At 45.6% G+C, this 19988-nt stretch overlaps 1 protein-coding gene across 1 annotated transcript; it reads left to right on the forward strand.

Annotated features, from left to right (window-relative positions):
- The first annotated feature begins 16161 nt into the window (after positions 1–16161).
- On the forward strand, positions 16162–17926 carry LOC116988642 (C-reactive protein-like). The gene is made up of 3 exons (XM_033045530.1): positions 16162–16190; positions 16305–16380; positions 16765–17926. The coding sequence occupies exons 2-3, from the start codon at positions 16317–16319 to the stop codon at positions 17379–17381; spliced, it is 681 nt and encodes a 226-aa protein (XP_032901421.1). The 5' UTR covers positions 16162–16190; positions 16305–16316; the 3' UTR covers positions 17382–17926.
- Positions 17927–19988: the final 2062 nt, after the last annotated feature.

A 19988-nucleotide genomic window follows, 5' to 3' on the forward strand; every position in this document is an offset into this window, starting at 1 on the left:
TGTGTAGTAGGCTTATCATTCAGAGACCAGGGAAAGAAAAGTGGCAGCAACATGGAAAGAGAAATGATAAGGCAATGTGAGCGATTGGTTCAAAGAGCAGATGAATCATAGGCTGTAAAACTATAGTGCAAATATTGGGTAATCGCTTTTAAAACATGGTGGGGGGGGAACACAATGAGGACTAACATCTAGGGCAGGGGTCGGCAACATATGGCCCACGGGCCGGATCTGACCTGGGTGCTACGGCCAGACCTTGGGCATGCAGGCGACCTGGGAACTGCAGCTAGTCCCAGGTTGCTAGAATCTAGGAGCTGGTGGCCTCCAACTGGAATCGACCTTGAGGGCTCTGATCGCAGAGCCTGTGGAATTACCATCACGGAGCTGGCTGACTTTGGAGGCTGTGGCGGCCCGTCCCCCCCCCAGGGATTTCTGCCCAACTTCCAACAACTGGAATTTAACTCCCACAAGTATGAAGCGTTGCAGTTTGGTAAATGAATGCAGGGCAGGACTTACACAGTGAAGAATAGAGCCCTGGAGCGGTTAGCACAATAGAGAGATTTGACAGTACAGCTACATGGTTCCCTGGAAATTACATTTTTCAGAAGGCATTGGCTTGCTTCCCTTCATTGTCATGATGCAGCAGTATGAATTGGTTAGGCGATACTTGGATACTATGTAAAGTTTTGCCTACCCAGCTATAGGAAGGTTGCCATTACTTTGGAAAGGGTACAGAAGAGATTCGCCAGCATGTTACCTTGATTCAAAGAGCAGATGGATCCAGGTCTTCATGCCTGGAGCTCCAGAACTTTGGGTGCTGGCTGGGACCAAATTAGAAGTCTGGAAAAGGAGCTGGAAGCCTCATGGGACAAGGTGGGGGCAGGGACAAGAGCTGAGAAAGGACACGTATCGTCAAACACCACTGCAGGCACACTCCAGAGATTTGCCTCATAAGCAAATCCCTTAATTCACCCCACCCACATCCTCCCCTGATGCTTGCACACTGCTGCGGTGCTCATCATTACTACTGAGAGAAAAACATCCCGTAAGGAAACACATCGCCACTTTTAACAGGTTTCAATGAGGTGGACATCAATATTTATTCCCTCCTGGGAGGTTTTTCCAACACCAAAAAATCATTCACCCTTGTGGATCACCATAGTACTGGGACGCTGCTGAAAGTAAATCCGAAAGGTGACAAAAATCGGCAGAGGCTAGCCAGCTGTGAGATAATGGCTGTTCCAATCCTGGCCTCAACACCATTTGCCCGCTGACTCCACACACCCCTGCATCACAGTCCATCTCCAGCTCTATACTACTCTGGGATAGAAACATAGAAACATAGAAATTAGGTGCAGGAGTAGGCCATTCGGCCCTTCGAGCCTGCACCGTCATTCAATATGATCATGGCTGATCATCCAACTCAGTATCCCGTACCTGCCTTCTCTCCATACCCTCTGATCCCCTTAGCCACAAGGGCCACATCTAACTCCCTCTTCAATATAGCCAATGAACTGGTCTCGACTACCCTCTGTGGCAGATAGTTCCAGAGATTCACCACTCTCTGTGTGAAAAAAGTTCTTCTCATCTCGGTTTTAAAGGATTTCCCCCTTATCTTTAAGCTGTGACCCCTTGTCCTGGACTTCCCCAACATCGGGAGGAATTTTCCTGCATCTAGCCTGTCCAACCCCTTAAGAATTTTATAAGTTTCTATAAGATCCCCTCTCAATCTCCTAAATTCTAGAGAGTATAAACCAAGTCTATCCAGTCTTTCTTCATAAGACAGTCCTGACATCCCAGGAATCAGTCTGGTGAACCTTCTCTGCACTCCCTCTATGGGAATAATGTCCTTCCTCAGATTTGGAGACCAAAACTGTACGCAATACTCCAGGTGTGGTCTCACCAAGACCCTGTACAACTGCAGTAGAACCTCCCTGCTCCTATACTCAAATCCTTTTGCTATGAAAGCTAACATACCATTCGCATTCTTCACTGCCTGCTGCACCTGCATGCCTACTTTCAATGACTGGTGTACCATGACACCCAGGTCTCGCTGCATCTCCCCTTTTCCTAGTCGGCCACCATTTAGATAATAGTCTGCTTTCCTGTTTTTGCCACCAAAATGGATAACCTCACATTTATCCACATTATACTGCATCTGCCAAACATTTGCCCACTCACCCAGCCTATCCAAGTCACCTTGCAGTCTCCTAGCATCCTCCTCACAGCTAACACTGCCCCCCAGCTTAGTGTCATCCGCAAACTTGGAGATATTGCTTTCAATTCCCTCATCCAGATCATTAATATATATTGTAAATAGCTGGGGTCCCAGCACTGAGCCTTGCGGTACCCCACTAGTCACTGCCTGCCATTGTGAAAAGGACCCGTTTACTCCTACTCTTTGCTTCCTGTTTGCCAGACAGTTCTCTATCCACATCAATACTGAACCCCCAATGCAGTGTGCTTTAAGTTTGTATACTAATCTCTTATGTGGGACCTTGTCGAAAGCCTTCTGGAAGTCCAGATACACCACATCCACTGGTTCTCCCCTATCCACGCTACTAGTTACATCCTCGAAAAATTCTATAAGATTCGTCAGACATGATTTACCTTTTGTAAATCCATGCTGACTTTGTCCAATGATTTCACCACTTTCCAAATGTGCTGCTATCCCATCTTTAATAACTGACTCTAGCAGTTTCCCCACTACCGATGTTAGACTAACTGGTCTGTAATTCCCCGTTTTCTCTCTCCCTCCCTTCTTAAAAAGTGGGGTTACATTTGCTACCCGCCAATCCTCAGGAACTACTCCAGAATCTAAAGAGTTTTGAAAGATTATTACTAATGCATCCACTATTTCTGGAGCTACTTCCTTAAGTACTCTGGGATGCAGCCTATCTGGCCCTGGGGATTTATTGGCCTTTAATCCATTCAATTTACTCAACACCACTTCCCGGCTAACCTGGATTTCACTCAATTCCTCCAACTCCTTTGACCCGCGGTCCCCTGCTATTTCCGGCAGATTATTTATGTCTTCCTTAGTGAAGACGGAACCAAAGTAGTTATTCAATTGGTCCGCCATATCCTTGTTCCCCATGATCAACACACCTGTTTCTGACTGCAAGGGACCTACATTTGTTTTAACTAATCTCTTTCTCTTCACATATCTATAAAAACTTTAGCAGTCAGTTTTTATGTTCCCTGACAGTTTTCTTTCATAAGCTATTTTTCCTTTCCTAATCAAGCCCTTTGTCCTCCTCTGCTGGCCTCTGAATTTATCCCAGACCTCCGGTATGCTGCTTTTTCTGGCTAATTTGTACGCATTATCCTTCGCTTTGATACTATCCCTGATTTCCCTTGTTATCCACGGATGTACTACCTTCCCTGATTTATTCTTTTGCCAAACTGGGATGAACAATTTTTGTAGTTCATCCATGCAGTCTTTAAATGTCTTCCATTGCATATCCACCGTCAACCCTTTTAGAATTAATTGCCAGTCAATCTTGGCCAATTCACGTCTCATACCCTCAAAGTTACCTTTCTTTAAGTTCAGAACCATTGTTTCTGAATTAACAATGTCACTCTTCATCCTAATGAAGAACTCAACCATATTATGGTCACTCTTGCCCAAGGGGGCACGTACAACAAGACTGCTAACTAACCCTTCCTCATTACTCAATACCCAGTCTAAAATAGCCTGCTCTCTCGTTGGTTCCTCTACATGTTGATTTAGATAACTATCCCGCATACATTCCAAGAAATCCTCTTCCTCAGCACCCCTGCCAATTTGATTCACCCAATCTATATGTAGATTGAAGTCACCCATTATAACGGTTTTGCCTTTGTCGCACGCATTTCTAATTTCCTGTTTGATACCATCTCCAACTTCACTACTACTGTTAGGTGGCCTGTACACAACACCCACCAGCGTTTTCTGCCCCTTAGTGTTTCGCAGCTCTACCCATACCGATTCCACATCCTCCAAACTAATGTCCTTCCTTTCCATTGCGTTAATCTCCTCTCTAATCAGCAATGCTACCCCACCTCCTTTTCCTTTCTCTCTATCCCTCCTGAATATTGAATATCCCTGGATGTTCAGCTCCCAGCCTTGGTCACCCTGGAGCCATGTCTCCGTGATCCCAACTATATCATAGTCATTAATAGCTATCTGCACATTCAACTCATCCACCTTATTACGAATGCTCCTTGCATTGAGACACAAAGCCTTCAGGCTTGTTTTTACAACACTCTTACCCCTTATACAATTATGTTGAAAAGTGGCCCTTTTTGATTTTTGCCCTGGTTTTGTCTGCCTGCCACTTTTACTTTTCACCTTGCTACCTATTGCTTCTACCTTCATTTTACACCCCTCTGTCTCTACGCTCACACATTTAAGAAACCCTTTCCCTTTAACTCCATCCTCCACTATCCCATTCGACACCCCACCCCCCTTATTCAGTTTAAAACCACCCGAGCAGCAGTGGCAAACCTGCCTGCCAGAATGCTGGTCCCACACCTGTTAAGATGCAATCCGTCCCTTTTGTACAGTTTCCCCTTACCCCAAAACAGATCCCAGTGATCTAAGAATCTAAATCCCTGCCCCGTGCACCAGTTCCTCAGCCACACGTTCAGGTCCCGTATCTCCCTGTTCCTGCTCTCGCCAGCACGAGGAACTGGAAGCAAACCGGAGATAACAACCCTGGAGGTCCTGCTTTTCAGCATTTTTCCGAGCTCTCTAAAGTCGCGCTGCAGAATATTCATCCCCTTCTTTCCGACATCGTTTGTGCCGACATGCACTACCACTTCTGGATGTTCACCTTCGCCCTTGAGGATTTTCTGCACTCTGTCCGTGACATCCTGGATCCTGGCACCAGGAAGGCAGCACACCATCCTCGCATCCCGTCTGTTGCCGCAGAAACCCCTGTCCGTACCTCTCACAATGGAGTCTCCCACTACAATGGCGTTGCCTGCCTTAGACCTTTTTGGTTTTGGCTCAACAGCCCTATTTGCATCACAAGCCAGTCCGCCGCCCGGTGTAAACACCTCTTCTGTCCCGACAGCTTCTAAGTGGGTGAACCTGTTCACAAGAGGTACAACACCCGGGGACGTTGGCATTCCATGCTTCCCTCCCGTTCTCACTGTCTCCCACCTTCTCTCTTCCAGTACCTTAGGTGTAACAATCGTACTGTAGGACTTGTCGAGGAACGACTCCGTTTCTCGGACGAACTGGAGGTCATCCACTTGCTTCTCAAGTTCCCCAACACGGCCCTTCAGGAGCTCTACCTGGATGTACTTCTCGCATTTTTAGCAGCCAGAGGCACCAGCGGTGTCCTTGACCTCCCACATACTGCAAGCATCACACTGAATCAGCTTGCCTGACATCTCCTTCTTTCGTCTCTACCTCTCAAGCGTATTGCGTGGTCTCCTCTCCTCAGCAGCCTCCTCGCCGAAGACTCTCGAGCCAAAGACTCACACTTCCCTCACAAGGCCACTCACTCACTGCCGCTCGCTAAGAGTCGTCTTGCTTAAATTGACTGATAAATTGCCTGATTTACCAATTTACAAACCAAATTCCTCAGTTTTCAACTGTTTTCCCAACACTGACTCACTTCTCTCCTCCCACTTGGGCTAGAGCCAATCAGTCGTATCTCTTGTTAAGCTCCTGTTGCTGTTGCTCCCAAAGCTACAGCAGTTCTGAGTAAAGTCTCAGGGATGGTGCATTTCAAAAGCAACAATAAACTTCTGGGAGAAAAAAAATGTCCTCCTTGTTTCTGCCCTGAATGTACAATCCCTTCTTCTGAAATGTTGACCCTTCTTTCTCGATCTCTCACTGTGGGACATCCTCTAAGCTGCCACATTCAAATCTCAACTCCAATGAGTTTTTCGGACAGGTGCCCAGTGCCGATTGGTAAACATCAGGGACCATAGCTGGGCCCATTGCTGTTTGTGGTTTATATAAATGATTTAGATACAAATATGCTGGGCATGATTAGTATGTGTTCCAATGATACTAAAGTAGGTGGTATTGTACATCATTGCTTGCCTGGATGTACAGTCCATGCACCACCACACTGTGTATGAAAAACATGGCCCACATATCTTCTGTAAAATTACTCCCCCTCCTCTTAAATCCCCTTTAGCATTTACCATGCCGCAAAAAAAATCTTCCGATCTACCCAATATATGCCTGATATAACAGAGTTGAACTTATAAAAGAAGTTTGTCCAACCATCTGCTTATCCAAAAACTCTCCTCCCCAGACTATGTCCTGCCTCTGCTCTCATCCAGATATCTCAACCCCCACCCCCCCACAATCATTCTCAAAAAGGGTCCTGACCCTGATCCAAAACATCACCTATCCACATTCTCATGATGCTGCGTCACTCGCTGAGTTAGCACTTTTGAAAAACAGCATCTGCATTTCCTTGTTTCTGCACTTGAACGCATCTTCTCCAAACAACTTACAACTTGCATTTTCAAAATAAAATCCATTTCTGGGTGCATCAGAATGTAAATCATGGAATATTCCTAATGGGAAGTGTTGATTTTTGCGAAGAGTTACAGGCATTATGTTAATATTGAAAACATTGCGTAGAGAAGGAATCCTCATTCACCAATCACCTGGAACACATTCTTTTTAAAATGTCTTTATTAATGTTTCAGTCGCCTGAGGATCAATGGCATAACCAGCATTTATTGCAAATCACTAATTGCCCTTGACGAGGTGGTGGTGAACTGGCTGGAACCACTACAGTCCCTCTGGTGAAGTTATTGAATGATAGTTATAATGTGCCTTAACTCAGTCAGATCTGTATTTAGTGTGGTCACCCCTCAATATGCAACCTTTCACCGCAGGGCATGTAGAAATAAATGTACACATCTGCACGACGACCGTATTTCCTGACAGCCTCTGACATTCCAAAGACATACAAGTTTGTAAGTTTATTGGCTTTGATAAAATTTTAAATGTCCCTATTATGTTAATATACAAGGTGTCCACTGGTCGGCACAGATTCATTGGGCTGAAGGCCCTGTTTCTGCACTGTATCTGTAAAGGCTAAAGTCTAATGTTAATTAATATGCAAGTACAGTTTGAGATCAAGAAGGAGGTGGGAGCCTTGCACTTTTACACAATTCCATTTGGTGGAGAATGGGATACCTGGGCAAAATAAGCATGGCAGTGTCTTACAAATGTTGTTGATTTTTTTGAGTAGGTGATGAATGTGATCAATGAGGATAGGGCAGTGGATGTTGTCCACTTGCATTTTAGTAAGCTATTTGATAATGACCCCATAGTAAGCAGATCCAGAAGATTAATATGCATGGGATTAACAGTGATTTGGTCGTATACATTCACAACTGGTTTACTGAGGAGAATGGAAATAGGGTCAATGTAGGTCTGGGTGTGTGTGGGCATGTGATGTGTGTTTACAGCCAACCTGCATACTGATTCTCTGACCTGGAGATGGAGTGAAGGAAGGACTCAGCGGTGTTGGCTGGAAATTGAGAGCATGAATGACTGCTTTGGTGTTGCTTCCTGCACCCATGCTGAACTCACAAGGAGGGTCAATGAGGGAAAGGCGGCGAATGTCGTATTGTGGTCATGCAAAAGCTGTTTGATCATCAGCTGTGTAGTAGGCTCATCATTCAGAGACCAGGGAAAGAAAAGTGGCAGCAACATGGAAAGAGAAATGATAAGGCAAGGTGAGTGATTGGTTCAAAGAGCAGATGAATCGTATGCTGTAAAACTATAGTGCAAATATTGGGAAATCACTTTTAAAACATGGAGGGGACACAATGAGGACTAACATCTAGGGCAGGGACGGCAACATATGGCCCATGGGCCGGATCTGACCTGGGTGCTACAGCCAGACCTGGGGAAGGCGATCCGACCTGAGAACTGCAGCAAGTCCCAGGTTGCTAGAATCAAGGAGCTGGTGGCCTCCAACTGGAATCGACCTTGGGGGCTCCTATCGCAGAGCCTGTGGAATTACCATTGCGGAGCTGGCTGACTTTGGAGGCTGTGGTGGCCTCCCCCCACCCCCCCCCCCCCCCCCACAGGGATTTCTGCCCAACTTCCAACAACTGGAATTTAACTCCCACAAGTATGAAGCGTTGTAGTTTGGTAAATCACTGCAGGGCAGGACTGACACAGTGAAGAATAGAGCCCTGGAGCGGTTAGCACAATAGAGAGATTTGACAGTACAGCTACATGGTTCCCTGGAAATGACATTTTAGGTGGACAGAGCTGTTAAGAAGGCATTGGCTTGCTTCCCTTCATTGTCTCGATGCAGCAGTATGTATTGGTTAGACCATACTTGGATACTATGTAAAGTTTTGCGTACCCAGCTATAGGAAGGTTGCCATTACATTGGAAAGGGTACAGAAGAGATTCGCCAGGATGTTACCTTGATTCAAAGAGCAGATGGATCCAGGTCTTCATGCCTGGAGCTCCAGAACTTTGGGTGCTGGCTGGAACCAAATTAGAAGCCTGGAAAAGGAGCTGGAAGCCTCATGGGACAAGGTGGGGGCAGGGACAAGAGCTGAGAAAGGACACGTATCGTCAAACACCACTGCAGGCACACTCCAGAGATTTGCCTCATAAGCAAATCCCTTCATTCACCCCACCCACATCCTCCCCTGATGCTTGCACACTGCTGCGGTGCTCATCATTACTACTGAGAGAAAAACATCCCGTAAGGAAACACATCGCCACTTTTAACAGGTTTCAATGCGGTGGACATCAATATTTATTCCCTCCTGGGAGGTTTTTCCAACACCAAAAAATGATTCACCCTTGTGGATCGCCATAATACTGGGACGCTGCTGAAAGTAAATCCGAAAGGAGATAAATATCGGCAGAGGCTAGCCAGCTGTGAGATAATGGCTGTTCCAATCCTGGCCTCAACACCATTTGCCCGCTGACTCCACACACCCCTGCATCACAGTCCATCTCCAGCTCTATACTACTCTGGGATGGTGCATTGCAAAGAGCAACACTAAACCTCTGGGAGAAAAAAATTTTTCTCCTTGTTTCTACCCTGAATGTACAATCCCTTCTTCTGAAATGTTGACCCTTCTTTCTCGATCTCTCACTGGGGGACATCCTCTAAGCTGCCACATTCAAATCTCAACTCCAATGAGTATTTCGAACAGGTGCCCAGTGATGACTGGTAAACATCAGGGACCATAGCTGGGCCCATTGCTGTTTGTGGTTTATATAAATGATTTAGATACAAATATGCTGGGCATGATTAGTATGTGTTCCAATGATACTAAAGTAGGTGGTATTGTACATCATTGCTTGACTGGATGTACAGTCCATGCACCACCACACTGTGTATGAAAAACTTGCCCCACATATCTTCTGTAAAATTACTCCCCCTCCTCTTAAATCCATGCCCTTTAGCATTTACCATGCTGCAAAATAAATCTTCCGATCTACCCAATATATGCCTGATAAAACAGAGTTGAACTTATAAAAGAAGTTTGTCCAACCATCTGCTTATCCAAAATATCTCCTCCCCAGACTATGTCCTGCCTCTGCTCTCATCCAGATATCTCAACCCCCACCCCCCCACAATCATTCTCAAAAAGGGTCCTGATCCAAAACATCACCTATCCACATTCTCATGATGCTGCGTCACTCGCTGAGTTAGCACTTTTGAAAAACAGCATCTGCATTTCCTTGTTTCTGCACTTGAACGCATCTTCTCCAAACAACTTACAACTTGCATTTTCAAAATAAAATCAATTTCTGGGTGCATCAGAATGTAAATCATGGAATATTCCTAATGGGAAATGTTGATTTTTGCGAAGAGTTACAGGCATTTTGTTAATATTGAAAACATTGCGTAGTGAAGGAATCCTCATTCACCAATCACCTGGAACACATTATTTTTAAAATGTCTTTATTAATGTTTCAGTCCCTGAGGATCAATGGCATAACCAGCATTTATTGCACATCACTAATTGCTCTTGACGAGGTGGTGGTGAACTGGCTGGAACCACTACAGTCCCTCTGGTGAAGTTATTGAATGATAGTTATAATGTGCCTTAACTCAGTCAGATCTGTATTTAGTGTGGTCACCCCTCAATATGCAACCTTTCACCGCAGGGCATGTAGAAATAAATGCACACATCTGCACGACGACCGTATTTCCTGACAGCCTCTGACATTCCAAAGACATACAAGTTTGTAAGTTTATTGGCTTTGGTAAAATTTTAAATGTCCCTATTAATGTTAATATACAGGGTGTCCACTGGTCGGCACAGATTCATTGGGCTGAAGGCCCTGTTTCCGCACTGTATCTGTAAAGGCTAAAGTCTAATGTTAATTAATATGCAAGTACAGTTTGAGATCAAGAAGGAGGTGGGAGCCTTGATGAAATTGCACTTTTACACAATTCCGTTTGATGGAGAATGGGATACCTGGGCTAAATAAGCATGGCAGTGTCTTACAAATGTTGTTGATTTTTTTGAGTAGGTGATGAATGTGATCAATGAGGATAGGGCAGTGGATGTTGTCCACTTGCATTTTAGTAAGTTATTTGATATTGACCCCATGGTAAGCAGATCCAGAAGATTAATATGCATGGGATTAACAGTGATTTGGTCGTATACATTCACAACTGGTTTACTGAGGAGAATGGAAATAGGGTCAATGTAGGTCTGGGTGTGTGTGGGCATGTGATGTGTGTTTACAGCCAACCTGCATTCTGATTCTCTGACCTGGAGATGGAGTGAAGGAAGGACTCAGCGATGTTGGGTGGAAATTGAGAGCATGAATGACTGCTTTGGTGTTGCTTCCTGCACCCATGCAGAACTCACAAGGAGGGTCAATGAGGGAAAGGCGGCGAATGTCATATTGTGGTCTTGCAAAAGCTGTTTGATCATCAGCTGTGTAGTAGGCTCATCATTCAGAGACCAGGGAAAGAAAAGTGGCAGCAACATGGAAAGAGAAATGATAAGGCAAGGTGAGTGATTGGTTCAAAGAGCAGATGAATCATAGGCTGTAAAACGATAGTGCAAATATTGGGAAATCGCTTTTAAAACATGGTGGGGGTGGGACACAATGAGGACTAACATCTAGGGCAGGGGTCGGCAACATATGGTCCACGGGCCGGATCTGACCTGGGTGCTACGGCCAGACCTGGGGCATGCAGGCGACCTGGGAACTGCAGCTAGTCCCAGGTTGCTAGAATCTAGGAGCTGGTGGCCTCCAACTGGAATCGACCTTGAGGGCTCTGATCGCAGAGCCTGTGGAATTACCATCACGGAGCTGGCTGACTTTGGAGGCTGTGGCGGCCCGTCCCCCCCCAGGGATTTCTGCCCAACTTCCAACAACTGGAATTTAACTCCCACAAGTATGAAGCGTTGCAGTTTGGCAAATGAATGCAGGGCAGGACTTACACAGTGAAGAATAGAGCCCTGGAGCAGTTAGCACAATAGAGAGATTTGACAGTACAGCTACATGGTTCCCTGGAAATTACATTTTAGGTGGATAGAGCAGTTCAGAAGGCATTGGCTTGCTTCCCTTCATTGTCATGATGCAGCAGTATGAATTGGTTAGGCGATACTTGGATACTATGTAAAGTTTTGCGTACCCAGCTATAGGAAGGTTGCCATTACATTGGAAAGGGTACAGAAGAGATTCGCCAGGATGTTACCTTGATTCAAAGAGCAGATGGATCCAGGTCTTCATGCCTGGAGCTCCAGAACTTTGGATGCTGGCTGGGACCAAATTAGAAGCCTGGAAAAGGAGCTGGAAGCCTCATGTGACAAGGTGGGGGCAGGGACAAGAGCTGAGAAAGGACCCGTATCGTCAAACACCACTGCAGGCACACTCCAGAGATTTGCCTCATAAGCAAATCCCTTCATTCACCCCACCCACATCCTCCCCTGATGCTTGCACACTGCTGCGGTGCTCATCATTACTACTGAGAGAAAAGCATCCCGTAAGGAAACACTTTCCTGCCCCCACGGTGATATCACACTGGCCAACGAACTAAACACCTTCTTTGCCCGATTCGATACTGGCAACACCACCAGGGGTGGAATAACCCCGGCCATAGCGGAGGGACAGGCCTTAACACTGAGCACTCAGGAGGTACAGTGCGCTCTGCGTAGGATCAATCCACGCAAGGCTGCAGGCCCGGATGGTGTACAGGGAGGAGTATTAAAGGACTGTGCTGGACAGCTGGTGGAGGTATTCACGAGAATCTTCAATCTCTCTCTATCTCTGGCAACGGTCCCCAAGTGCCTGAAAACAGCCACCATAGTGCCGGTGCCGAAAAAGTCCAAAATCACCAACCTCAACGACTACCGGCCGTTGCCCTGACTCCAATCCCCATGAAGTGCTTCGAAAGGCTGGTCCTCTCCCATATTAAATCCAGCATCCCTGCCTCACTGGACTCCCATCAATTTGCATACAGGGCAAATAGATCGACAGAGGATGCCATCTCTCTGGCCCTTCACACTGTCCTGACTCACCTGGACAGACAGGGCACGTATGTGAGGATGCTCTTCATTGACTATAGCTCTGCATTCAATACGGTCATCCCCACCAAGCTCACCACCAAACTCCACCAGCTAGGCCTCAGCTCACCGATATGCGCGTGGATCCTGAACTTTCTCACGGAGCGACCGCAGGCAGTGAGACTGGGCCCGCACCTGTCCTCCACCATCACCCTGAGCACCGGCACACCACAGGGTTGTGTACTAAGCCCCATGCTCTACTCCCTCTTCACTCACGACTGTGTCCCTGCATTCGACACCAACAACATCGTGAAGTTTGCAGACGACACAACAGTGATTGGGCTGATCACCAACGGTGATGAAACAAAATACAGAGCGGAGGTGCAGAACCTGGCGGACTGGTGCGCCAATAACAACTTGGCACTAAACACCTCCAAGACCAAGGAGCTGATTATTGACTTCAGGAGGTCCCATTCTGGAGAATACGCCCCAATCTCCATTTATGGGGAAAGTGTGGAGAGAGTGTCCAGCTTTAAGTTTCTGGGCACTCACATCTCAGAAGACCTCACATGGTCCACAAACACCGCCGCGCTGGTCAAGAAGGCACAGCAACGACTGTTCTTCCTGAGGACATTAAAAAAGACTGGTCTGCCCCAACAGCTGCTGACAACGTTCTACCGCTGCACCACAGAGAGCATACTAACGTATGGCATCTCTGTGTGGTATCTCAGCTGCACGGAGGCGGAGAGGAGAGATCTTTAGCGCGTCGTCAACAGAGCACAGAGGATCATCGGGACAGAGCTACCAGCCTTGGAGGGCATCTACCACACGCGGTGCCTCAGGAAGGCCCTCAGCATCCATAAGGACTCATCACACCCCTGCCACGGTCTGTTTCAACTACTTCCCTCCGGCAGACGTTACAAGGCCTTCTACGCCCGAACCTCCAGACTCAGGAACAGTTTCATCCCAAGAGCTATAGCGGCTCTGAACCGGCCCTAATGAGTGCCCCCCCACCCACCCCCTTTGGACAGTCTCCCTCAGATGGTCACGTCAATCAATTCAGCTTGTTTATTTATGTATTGTATTTATTTACCTTTCTTGCACATCAGTGGAGCTGCACACTAAATCTCGTTGCACTGACGTGCAATGACAATAAAAGATATATTATTATTATTATTAACAGGTTTCAATGCGGTGGACATCAATATTTATTCCCTCCTGGGAGGATTTTCCAACTACAAAAAATCATTCACCCTTGTGGATCACCATAATACTGCGACGCTGCTGAAAGTAAATCCGAAAGGAGATAAAAATCGTCAGAGGCTAGCCAGCTGTGAGATAATGGCTGTTCCAATCCTGGCCTCAACACCATTTCCCCGCTGACTCCACACACCCCTGCATCACAGTCCATCTCCAGCTCTATACTACTCTGGGATGGTGCATTGCAAAGAGCAACACTAAACTTCTGGGAGAAAACAAATGTTCTCCTTGTTTCTGTCCTGAATGTACAATCCCTTCTTCTGAAATGTTGACCTTTCTTTCTCGATCTCTCACTGGGGGACATCCTCTAAGCTGCCACATTCAAATCTCAACTCCAATGAGTTTTTCGGACAGGTGCCCAATGACGATTGGTAAACATCAGGGACCATAGCTGGGCCCATTGCTGTTTGTGGTTTATATAAATGATTTAGATACAAATATGCTGGGCATGATTAGTATGTGTTCCAATGATACTAAAGTAGGTGGTATTGTACATCATTGCTTGCCTGGATGCACAGTCCATGCACCACCACACTGTGTATGAGAAACGTGCCCCACATATCTTCTGTAAAATTACTCCCCTCCTCTTAAATCTATGCCCTTTAGCATTTGCCATGCTGCAAAAAAAATCTTCCTATCTACCCAATATATTCCTGAAAAACAGAGTTGAACTTATAAAACAAGTTTGTCCAACCATCTGCTTATCAAAAACTCTCCTCCCCAGACTATGTCCTTCTCCTCTCATAAAGATATCTCCAAACCCACCCCCTCCACAATCTTTCTCAAGAAGGGTCCTAATCCAAAACATCACCTATCCACATTCTCGAGATGCTGCGTCACTCGCTGAGTTAGCCCTTTATGCCTTCTATTGTAAACCAGCATCTGCAGTTTCTTGTTTCTGCACTTGAACGCTTCTTCTCCAAACAACTTACGACTTTCCATCACTTCCTACTGCATTTCAAAATAAAATCAATTTCTGGGTGCAACCGAATGTAAATCATGAATATTCCTCATGGGAAATGCCAATACAATCACACACAGCGACTCCGGTGGTCTTGCAGTCAGCTTCAGTGACGGCTTCACGCTCCTTCATCCACACTTTGACAGCTCTGTTGGCTGAACTATCAGCTTCTAATGTCCCCTTCTTTACATCTCACTGCCAGAGATGATCCATTTCATTAGCACTTCCCCATGGTCTCCGCACACCCACAGAACATAGAACAGTGGGCAGGAACAATCCCTACAGCCCACAATGTCTATGCCGAACAGAATGCTAAGTTAAACCAATCTCCTTTTCTGGCATATGATTCATATCTCTCCATTCCTTACATATCCACTTGCCCATCTTGAACCCTCTTAAACACCACTCTCGTGTCTACCCCTGGCAGTGCATTGAAGGCACCCACTACTATCTGTGTTAAATACGTGTCCCACATATCTCCTTTAAACTTTGCCGCTCTCACCTTAAACCATGCCTTCTAGTCTTAGACATTTCCATCTTTGGTAAAATGTTCTGACTGTCCACCGAATCTATGCTTCTCATAATTGTATTTGGTTGCAATAGTTTTGCCCTCAAACTCTGATGCTCCAGAGAAAGCAATCCAAGTTTGTCCAACATCTTCCGATTGCTAATGCCCATGAATCCAGGCAGCTTTCCAGAAAACCTCTTCTGCACCATCTGCAAAGCCTCTGCATCTTTTTGTAAGGTTGCAGGGTGACTGGTGTTACAGTGCAAAGGCATTTTGGGGGTAGTGTTCACAACTCCATATGTTTTACCATTATTTTGTATAGGGACAAGGCTGAACTTAGCAGGAAGGAATTACATTGGAGTGAGGCAAATTATGATATTAGGCAGGAGCTAGGGAGAGTAAAATGAGAGCAGTTGTTGTTGGGTAAGTCCGTATCTGACATGTGGGGTAATTTAAAGACCAGTTGATCAAAATTCAGGTATGGAATGGCATTCAGGTACTCGCATTTGAAACAGTATGGGCTAACTAGGGACAGTCAGCTTAGTCTCTGCAAACGTGACCTGTCACTGGAGGAGTATGACATCTGATGATCCGATCAAAGTCCATGAGACAGGAGGGAGGAGATGGTCTCCTGGACTATCCTTGCTGATTAACCCCAGGGGTGATACAGTGGAACTAGGGGGCAAATGTAGGAGGGAAAGGCTGGGATGGGCTCCCAGAGCAGGGAAACTATCTGTGATCAGGTGGGAGAGGTGAACTTCATCACCACCCGGGAAGATGAATTAATGTGCCGCGCACCACACCCTCCATCTCATTATCTGATGCTGATTGATGTCGGCAGATTAATGGCAGCAGAGTTTGCTCCACCCCCTCAGTTCCTTCCTGCGATTGGCTATGACTGGGTTCAGCAGAATATAAATTGCAGCAGTTTATGCCCAGATTATTCGACCCACCTGTGGTGAAACCGGCTTGTTGGAGACGGACACAGTGAGTACCAGAGGGGCTGCTTGTGTGTTGCTGAAAAACGGGGCTGGATGCTGGTTCTTATTTTCAATAGATTCAAGTAAAATTAAATGAATTGGAAATTCTTTGTTTCAACAGGTCGGAGACAGGATGAAGCTCTTCATTCCAATTGTGCTTGTGCTGTGCATTTACCTGTCAGGATCTGTCAGTGCAGGTTAGTACTTGTTCTGATGTGAGGATTTGCTGAGTGCAAACATCAGTCATGGTGCATCTGAGGATAGAGGGACTGAGGAGCATGCAGGGCAGCAGGAGCCCGGCCTCCATTCCCAGTCTGTGCCGAGGCAGCAGGTCTCCACTTTTGTTTAGAGATACAGTGCGGAAGCAGGCCCTTCAGCCCACAGAGTCCGCACTGACCAGAGATCTCTGCATATTAGCACTACCCTGAACACACCAGGGACTTTTTTACATTTTTGATATGCTCCCTGACCTTCTGAGTTATTTCAACATTTTGTACCTTTTGAATAAACTTGAATCATGTTTCTTGTATCCAACTCTTAAAATGTGTTGTATTTACATGTGTTGTATTTACATTTTACAGAATTGCATGGAAAATCAGCGATAATCTCAACCGCAACAGACACCAGCGCCATCAGTTTTGATGCATCTGATTTCTCCAGTTTGACCGCCTTCACTGTCTGCATCAACGCAGCCTCTGAAACGACTCGCAATTACGCTTTGTTCTCCTACGCAACAAGCACTCACCATAATGAAATGCTGTTATGGCTACAAAATACAACAGATTTCTGGGTGTATTTGGGAGACCTACAAATTAAATTTTTCATCCCAGAAATGAATGCTTTACTGAAACACATCTGTGTGACCTGGGAGTCTCAAGGGGGTGAGATAACAGTCTGGGTCAATGGGAGACGCAGTATACGGAAGGTTGGTGGAAAGGGTCGGGTTGTGAAAGGGGCTGGTCTGTTTATTATAGGTCAGGACCAAGACAAAGTTGGTGGAGGTTTTGATAAAGGACAGTCTTTTGTCGGAGAGATAACTGATGTTAATATGTGGGATCGTGTTCTAAAACCCAATGAGATTGAGTTGATCAGTCAGGGGTGTTACAGTGATGGAGGGAACATCATTGACTGGGGATCAACAGGATTTACAGCAATGGGGGATGTCGCTATTGAAGACAATAATGATTGTTCAATTTAGAATGTGTTGGTCTTCCAACCTCTAACTGAATATGACCTTGCTTTGTGATCTTTCCTCTCGACACAAGATCAACAGTAGATTTAGTGGTGTTGATTCTAGAATAAAGGGCTGTTTACATCTGGATAAATTGACAAATCACTGTGTTCTTCCAGTTTCTCATCAATCTCCCTGACAGGATAATGTCTTCAAAGTCAGTACACAAGAGTCTCGAACAGTTGGGCATCCCAGTTAAAAGGTGCAGCAGTACAGAGCATTTGGTGCCATCTCTCTGACACACACATGTAGACAAGAAAGTGCCAGGGGCGCGGGGGTGGAGGTGACGGGCAGACACGGACTGTGGGAAAGTCCCTGTGGTGGAGGCTGATCCTGTCTTGATTTAGATTGTGCTGATTGGAATTATTACTGTCTCTCTCTGTATTACCCTCTTGATTTCACATTGTTTGTTACACCAAGGTTTGGAAAGCTCACAGTGTGTTCTGTGCTTCTAGTGATTGTGATTGAACTGTAACATTGCAGTTTCATCAGCTTAATAAACGAGCATCAAAGCAACAAAGATCTTGTCTGTGACTGACTCGTGTGTGTGTGTGTGTGTGTGTGGGATCTTCAGTTAATTCTCAGTACACTATCAGTGTCCATCGCTATGTTTTCATATAATAAAATTACTGTGTGTGCGTCTTCACCACCTACAACAGGATCCCACCACTAGCCACATCTTCTCATCTCCACCCTTTTCTGCAGAGACCTTTCCCTCTGCAACTCACTGGTTAAATCATCCATTTCCACCCAAACCAACCCCTACCCAGTTACAAAATTTTGAGATTTAAAAAATCAAGCCTGTAATTTATTCCATCAGCTAAAGGATAAAATAACTTTAATTTGATTCCTAATTCACTTTCATATTGTGAGATTCAAAATCACAAACGCTCTTGAGACAAATTCAGGCAAAGAAGTGTTTTTATTAATTTCATATTCTGCAGAATAGGTGACTCTCCACTGATGTCCCCTAGAGGCACACCGAAGATGGAGATGCTTTCTATCTTTATTTCATTATTATCACATCCTCATCCCTCCCCATTGAGCTTCTTCCAATCATAACATAAAGCCCTGATTCCCACGAGAACGTCCGGGAACGCCCACCCAACGTCAAAGACACCTCCCCTATCGTGCATCGCATGTGCATTTAAATTAGGCATCTTGTCATAGTAGGTGTGTGTACATATTCATGCAAGTTCATTAGGCATGCGTAGTTGTTTTTAACCCCTCGCCCTTTTCAACTCTGCCTTTCTTTTCTTAAAACTTCTACTGAAGTATTTCTATTGCTACTTTTTATCTAGAATTTCTCTCTGTTCTTTATATCGTTACTTTCTATTCTACTAGCAGTCTGGCTTCTGCTGACACCTTATTTCTTTCTAAGTTATATTTTTTTCTATCCCTAGTCTAAATCAACCATGTCTATTAACTCTTTCCTCACAATATCTTCAGTATTAAAAAAAGTTTTAAACGCAGGTCATTTTCTTACTCGGAAATTAGCATCTTGTTCCCTATTGCTTTTCCATTGACTTAACACAAAAGTTGTGATCGAGGACAGTCAATTTACATAAAAGCCCATAACTTTCTTAAAAGTTAAGAGAACTGAATGACATATTCAGTTATTATAGATTGAAGCATTCTGAAACAAATGTGATTCATCTTACTTGGATGGCCTGAATTAAATTATACTAGACCAAGTGCAGACCCGTTGGGTCTTTTTTCCCAACGCGCGTTTGTGTCGGGTGGGGTGGGGGCGGGGGGGGGGGCTGCGGCATTACACTGACACTAACCACCCCCCAAACACACAGGTGGGAAGGGGGGGGAGCGGGAGACGGGGTGGGGAGAGGGGAGGGTGAGAAGAGGGGAGGGAGGGGAGAGGAGGAGGAAACTGGAGAGATTTGGGAGGGAAAGTAGAGTGGGGTAGGGGTACTGCCTTCTGTTGCAGAGAATTCCAGAGATTCACCATTCTCTGTGTGAAAAATGTTTTTCTCATCTCGGTCCTAAAAGATATCCCCCTTATCCTTAAACTGTGACCCCTTGTTCTGGACTTCCCCAACATCGGGAACAATCTTCCTGCATTTAGCCTGTCCAACCCCTTAAAATTTTTGTAAGTTTCTATAAGATCCCCCCTCAATCTTCTAAATTCTAGCGAGTACAAGCCGAGTCTATCCAGTCTTTCTTCATATGAAAGTCCTGACATCCCAGGAATCAGTCTGGTTAACCTTCTCTGTACACCCTCTATGACAAGAATGTCTTTGAGCATTGGGCATTGTGACATCACACGATGGAACGTTCACCAGGTGCTAGTGCTCCTGCAAAGGCATATGTAAATGAATCCATTTCGATTGGACATATGTGAACATTGGGCATTGTGACATCACACAATCGAACGTTCACCAGGGGCTGGGGCTCCTGCAAAGGCATATGTAAATGAATCCATTCCGATTGGACATATGTGAACATTGGGCATTGTGACATCACACAATGGAACGTTCACCATGGGCTGGGGCTCCTGCAAAGGCATATGTAAATGAATCCATTCCGATTAGACATATGTGAACATTGGGCAATGTGACA

This window comes from Amblyraja radiata, chromosome 27 (assembly GCF_010909765.2).
Source record: "Amblyraja radiata isolate CabotCenter1 chromosome 27, sAmbRad1.1.pri, whole genome shotgun sequence".
NCBI classification, from domain to species: domain Eukaryota; kingdom Metazoa; phylum Chordata; class Chondrichthyes; order Rajiformes; family Rajidae; genus Amblyraja; species Amblyraja radiata.